Raw genomic sequence first — 7,173 nt, forward strand, 5'->3', positions numbered from 1 at the left:
CCATTTTACAGTTAATTATCTGTCATGAATTATTCACTGGAGACAGTTGCAGAAAATTAAATTGTATACCTCTTGGCCCATCATATACACCATGTTATCCAGTGTATTGGAAGGGTCTAGTCGTGGGTCAGGTGCTTGGGGGAATATGCTCTGCAGAGATTAAGACAAAATGGTAAGAGCTTGGCAAAGGCAACCTAGGAACCATAAAAAGCATGCAAGGCCAACCTGCTGAATGACTATGCAATGACAACCAAATGAATGACCATGCAATGACAGTAGGGTGATTTTAAATTGAAGTGAATCTCCTGCCAATGTTACTGTTAACTTGTGAATTTGGTTGTTTTGTACCTAGCTAGTTTCCATATAAATAGCACCTGCTGCTGTGTTGTTAGCAAGAGAAGCAATGGATACCACAGAAGACATAGTGTACCATAGGAGAAGGTCGACTGGTAGCAGTACACAACCTGGAGACATAGTCTACCATAGGAGAAGTGCTAGGGAGTGGGAGTTGGCACATGCTAGGACTAGAAGTGCTAGGGAGCAGGAAGCTGTTGTTGCTTTGGAGCAGCTTGGTGAGTGTGTGGTCAGAACACAAGTCATGGCTTTGCCAACTCCTAGCTTTCCAGGTCAAATTAGAAGGGCTTGTCGACCTGAACAGCCAGAAATGTCTGAGCTGCCAAGAAGAGTGCATGGCATGCATCCTAGGGATGCAAGGAACCAGAACATTTGTTCAGGTGAATTCCCTCCACTTGAACAACTGGAGAGGGCACTGGATGGGCAGTACCTGCATGCACTTGTTCCTCCAACAGTAGAAAAGGAAGTTACTGCTTCCATTGTGCTTTGCAGGGTGAGGAAGGCAGTGAAGAAATGGTTCAGGAAGGTCAAGAAGGCAGGGAAGAAGTAGACTGTAGGTTGTAGAAGCATGTGTTATGCAATGTGTTCTGTAATGAGTTCTTCTGTAATTGTGTTATGCAATAAAGTGTGTTGTTGTTCCTAACCTGAATAATTTCTGGGATGTCATAGTCTTCATCTTCCTGGATAATTCCATCCTGTTGTTGTTGCACTTGATCTTGCACAAATTTCAGGTGCCCTCTCTTGTTGTGATCAGCTTTCCCACAAACAGAGCAATGGATTGTCACACCAGCTTTGGTAAATAATTTTACTCCTTTTTTCATCTTCTCTTCTGGTGCTTGTCTTCTGTTTTTCTTGGGTCTACCCATAACCTTTGTGAACAGAGGTGGATGCACAACTGGTGCACTGACTTTTTCCCAGAATACTCTTCCTCTAAGTGGGACCAAGTTGAAGCTATATGCTCTCTTGTATGTATTAACAGTGTAACAACTGTGCACAAGGGATTCAGGATTTTTCCTATCTGTTCTGCAACAAGCAATGGCATGATGACATGGTATACCTGTTAATTGCCATCTTCTACAATCACATGTTTTCCCCTTCAGGTCAACACAGTAACTTCTTTCCAGCTCATGAGATTGGACAGAGAATAGGTGATTTCCTGCTGGTTTAACAATGCAGTTCAAACTCCATTCAGTTAACTTGTCCATTTTCTTCTTAATTTTAGGACAGATCCTTCCATGCCATTTTGCTGCATCCATCTGTTTGGACAAGTTTCTCTGCATCTGCTTGTGGAATAGCATGTCAAGCATTGACAACACAGGATTTTCTCTAGCTGCCAATATATAGCTGTTGAAAACTTCAGAGTGGTTATTCAGCAGCATGTCACACTTGCAAAAATCTGAGAAAAATGCTTTGATCCAAGTGTTTGGTTGGAGTTCTTCTACCCACTCATATGCTTGCTCACTGTCCACTTTCAGTTTGTCCATATTTGTTTGCCATTTTGGAATGTTGGTTGATCTAGCAATTGCCCACATGTCATTCTTAAGTGTCTCACCTCTATGGCCTGCCTTCTGGAAATTTTGAATCATATGCCTAACACAGAATCTATGCTCAGCATCAGGGAAAACCTTCTGAACTGCATTAATCAATCCCTTCTGCCTATCACTCATTATAGTCCATCAAGATGTGTTACTAATGTTCAAGTCATCCCTCAAGGTTGTCAGAAACCACTCACATGCACTTGTGCATTCTACCTCAACCATGCCCATAGCAATGGGGAAAATGCAGTCATTTGGGTCAATGCCAACTGCAGTTAACAGTACTCCCTTGTACCTTGTCTTAATGTGGCAACCATCAATGCAAATAAGTGGCCTGCATCCACTGAGAAAACCTCTTTTGCAGGCATCATAAGACCAATACATTGTTGCCAAATGTTCCTTGACAATGCCACTGCTTGGATCTTTGACAGAATTAGTTGATAGAAAGAATGTGCTTCCTGGATTAGCTCTCTTTAGCTCTTGGCCATAATCCCTTAGTACACTGAATTGTGCTTCCTCATTGCCATGGATTTCCAGCAGAGCTTCTTTTCTTGCTCTTCCAAGCTTCCACCTATCAGGGCACATGTTGAACTCTCTTTGCACCTTAGCAGCAAATGTTTGCAGATCCATTTTTTGGTTGTCCCTGAATTCATCAATGAACTTCTTGCATAGAAACCTAGCAGTAAGTGCCCTCATTTCATAGACTCTCTCACACCTGTGCTCATCTTCATAAGCTGTTACCACAAAACCACCTGATCTCTGAAAATCAGTGCCAACCTTGAGAAACCATGGACACCCTTCATCACATACTGCATGAACTCTTGCTCTGTTATTTTTTATTTTCCTTATCTTCACTCTGTTCCTGATGCTGTATGCATTGACTGCTTGTCTAACCTCCTCTATGTCTGCAAACTTCATCCCTATTTTAAATACAGGAGAATCCATGTCAACCTCTGGATTGAATTCCTTGAACTTTAGCTGCAGCTGCTACCTTTCATCATCTACCAAATGGAGGTCTCTATCATCTAGTGCATCTTCATTTTCAGTTTCTACAAACACAGCTCTCTCATTGTTGTCATTCACACTGCTGTCAACATTATCAATGAACAGATCATCATCTCCTTCCTCTGCATCATAGTCACTGTCATATATCTCAAAGTCACTTCCACTGTCAGAGTCATCATCCAAATCAGCCAGAGTTTGTTGCTCAATTGTCTCAACAGCTACAAGTGATGCCTCAGATAGGGCAGGTCTTGACCCAGATGAAGCTGGTCTAGCAAGTGATGGAGCTGGTCTAGCAAGTGATGGAGCTGGTCTAGCAACTGATCGAGCAGGTCTAGCAACTGATGGAGTTGGACTAGCAACTGTTGGAGCTGGTCTTGTCATTGCTGCTCTTGCAACATTTTGCCTCACAAGCTCAGCCCTAATAGTTCCAAGAAAATCTGTGTGATCCACAAATATGGCCAGAGTGTTATCAGTACCAGCTGCTTTCCTCATCTCACTCAGGTCTGCATCACTGACAATTGGTAGCAAACCATCTTTCAGATTTTTTCCAGGAAACAACCAATACACATGTACTTTATGATCCCTCAAACAGCCAAGCATTCCCAGAATTTCATCAAGTACTATGTTGGACCAACTATGAGCACTGAGATAATCAAACACTGAAACTGTATCATCAACATACTGCAGCCTTTCTCCCAATCCACAGAAAAATCCATTGTGGCATACTTCTAAAGAGAAGTACCCTGAACCACTTACATTATGCACCACTGAAATCAAACAATGATAAATTAATGCTATCTCATGCACACACAAAGATTGGCAAACAAATACAGTCAGACAGAGCATGTAACACTTGCAGTCATAAAATTCAGAGTTAAGGATTCTACAAACGAGCAGAATTTTGAAACTTTTTGATTCTACTCCATGCACAGGGGTTAAACTAAGCTAAACAACACACAATATGCAGCAATGGTGCTTTTGATTATCACATTGAACGAAAACAATGCCATGTTCTTCCGCAAATAGTCGGCTACAAATGGCCAATGCAACCCACGGATTTGACTCCTATCAGCTGCTCTTGAACAAGTCGACGATGGTGCTTATACGGGGCCCATGACGCAAGGATTTGACGGACCTCCGAATCCATGGCGTCGACGGGCGCTACGGTGCCGGCGGCGAATACAACGCACAGGGAGACAGAGGAGGGACTCGAGGAATAGCATACCGTAGGGAGGTGGATCCTCGTTCCACATCCGCTCGCGCAGCTCCGACGGCATGACGGCGGCGCGACAGCTTCTCACGGCGGCGCGGAGACGACAGGGAGCAGAACTGGACGACGCGCGGAGACGACGCGCGGAGAAGACGCCTAAATCAGCGCGGGGGAGGGGGCATCGGCGATGGTTCAGGCCGACCGGGGGGCTAACTGCAAAACCATCCATGCATCAACGTGCGTTCCGATTGGCCACCTGGCATCCACGGATCGCCTCCTGATTGGTCAGGACCAAACCATCACGCAAATCACAAGTTTGTGGACGGCGGTCTCACGGTTTGCAAGTTTGTGTACCAAACTATCACATTGGGTGCAAGATGGTGGACTTCGGGTGTAATTTACTCATTTCTATAAGTAGTGTTTGACTCACAGAAAAAACAAAGAAATTGTAACATGAGGCATGCGTGGGTGAAGATTTATCACATGGCTTAGGCATACTGTTTAAAAGTGGGTGAAGATTTTCCTATAAAACATAGAGCAATGCAATCCTCTTGGAAAATTTCGGATGCATCCTAAGGATTTCAATCGTACAAATCAAACGTTACACATAGTTGAAAATCCTACAAAAAAAAATTATGACATTCATGAAAAATCCTACAAAATTTCTATGGCATTCCTTTGAATCAAACGATCCTTGAGGTCCGTACATGACTCTGTTGGAGCGACATTTTTTTACTTTTTAGGGGTTTGACGATTTCTAAGATTTGAGGGTCAATTTAGGGGAACACTCGAGATGCTGTAATAATCCCCTTTTTTATCATCATCCATGCCCTTGTTGAATTTACTAGTCAAACCCACTAAAGGAGCTTGCCAAGGATATTTGGAGAGAAAAACACACACAAAATGATTGGTCGGCTAGCATACACATCTACTTATTATCTTTCTTCAAATTTACTAAATGGTTCCTTGAGCTGATTAACACCCAAACGGCAAATTGCCTTTGAAATGATTTTGAACGAAATAGGAAAATCCATTTGGCTAATTGAAAAATGATCTGCAAGAAGAACAATATGGGGAACCTGGCATTCTAGATCTTGCCAATGTCAACCTATGTCTCCTTAGTTCTTAGGTCAAAGGATATAGTGCTTATCTGTATACTGGCAATTTATATATGAATAATATTATCCTGACACTATGGACCCACTTACTAGAACCTGACGACAATTGGGATCAAATTCACATTTGACCCATGATTTAAAAAAATGAAACTGTTGAACAATAGAGGCCACGGGCCAAAAAGTAAAAAGGCCGAAATGTTGGATCGGCCCATGTAACTGAACCAAATTGACATAAATGATGAATAGGTTGAATTGTTGGGCTATGCCCAACTAAATTACCAAACTGGACCAGGCTGATTTTGATTTAGAATATTTTGATTTGGTCATAATTTTGCCACATAGGATTGGCCACGTTGGATCTGACGTGGATATGCTAGACCGCTCATGACCAAATTTTTGGTCATATGGTCTGTGACCATCAATTTTGGTCGTAGCCCTCTACGACCATTCACAAATAAAGATGTGAGCCGTCAGTGACGCTCAACTGTCAACCAATATATTTTTTGGTCAAAACAAGGTCATAAATGGTTGGCAGTGACCATCTAGCGACCAATATGGATGGTCGCAAGTTAACATATTTCTTTTAGTGTATGATGATTTAATATTCTTGAAAACCAAGGATGGTGCAAGAGCCGAAAGTATGAGAGCCACATCATCGCACCTGCACTCTGGGATTTCTACATGTATGTATACAATTCATCACTTCTTCTCTCACAACATCGAAACGGTTTGGGCCTTATCCGTTACTCGTGGTTTCGGAGAAATATTCGATCTCTAATTTATTTTTGAGGAAAAGGCAGTCGACTCTATCATCCGATTAGATAGATAGAAGAAGTTTATGTACAGAAAACGACGATGTGAACGCAAGGTTCACAGTGCCCTCGGCACCCGCACACCCTATCCACACCACAAACCTATAGCTGATGGCCTCCATGGTCCTAGTTGTGGGCGTAAGCCCGCTGCGCGATCTCTTCTCTCACCAATACCGCCACCACGCCAGGCTGCTTTGCGACATTGTTGAAGACGTGCCTGTTCCTTTCCTTCCAAACTCCCCAAACGGAGTAGATGATTGCTCCGCTTGCCTCCCTTCGCTTCTCCTTAGGTATGTCAGAGATCGTCGCGTCCCACCAGTCATTGAGGGTCATGCCTCCGGCAGGAGGCGACACTCCTAGCTGCCCATTCCAGGCGAAGATCTTCTCCCGCACCTCGTGGAGAAGTGACAATCAAGCGTGAGGTGCTGCACAGTCTTAGGATGGATTCTGCAAAGCTTGCAGATCGGATCATGAGGCCATCCATGGATTGCCAAGTTATCAGCCATGAGGATCTTGCCGTGAAGTGCCCATCCAAACGAAGAACCTGCACTTTTACTCTGCATGTCCCTTCTAGGATTTGGCCGAACAGAAGAGGGCGACGGAGCTCACGAACTGGCATCTGTAAGCCGAGACTGCGGAGTAGATGCCCGAATCCGTCCATCGCCACCTGATGGAGTCCAGCCTAGGCAGCAGGGTGACGTCCTGGAGTATGGGCCAAAGCCTAGTGAACCTGTAGAGATACGGGCGAGGGCACGGATGCAATTATGTTGCTGCAGCTCCTTTTGCACGGATCTCTAATTTACCACCAGTGATGTACATCGCAGTTCATTTAACTCGCGTCGGCACACATTTTTACACGAAAAACCTAGCTATGGAGCGGTAGGGTGCATCATTTGCGCATCAACACGAAAGGGAAAGGAGGAGACAGAGGGCCGATAATTTCGAACCGAAAATGCTAAACCTACGGATGTTTACGGACGACTTACGGGTTGACGAGGCATGTATCCTACGTGGAGGCTGAACGGAGAAAACAACCTCGGAAAAAAGGAAGGAGCTGCCAATTTTGCAACGAAAAGCTCAAACTGCTCCATATGTTTTGACCTTCTTTGAGATCGGAAACTGCACCTTCGTCGTGATCG

The 7,173-nt window shown here is 44.0% G+C and overlaps 1 protein-coding gene across 1 annotated transcript; it reads right to left on the reverse strand.

The window, feature by feature from the left end:
- Positions 1-2,030: 2,030 nt before the first annotated feature.
- On the reverse strand, positions 2,031-2,834 carry LOC127334528 (uncharacterized). Its single transcript, XM_051361010.1, has one exon. It carries the CDS (start codon positions 2,832-2,834, stop codon positions 2,031-2,033), a length of 804 nt encoding a protein of 267 aa, XP_051216970.1.
- Positions 2,835-7,173: the final 4,339 nt, after the last annotated feature.

The sequence above is a fragment of the Lolium perenne genome, chromosome 1 (assembly GCF_019359855.2).
Source record: "Lolium perenne isolate Kyuss_39 chromosome 1, Kyuss_2.0, whole genome shotgun sequence".
NCBI lineage: Eukaryota > Viridiplantae > Streptophyta > Magnoliopsida > Poales > Poaceae > Lolium > Lolium perenne.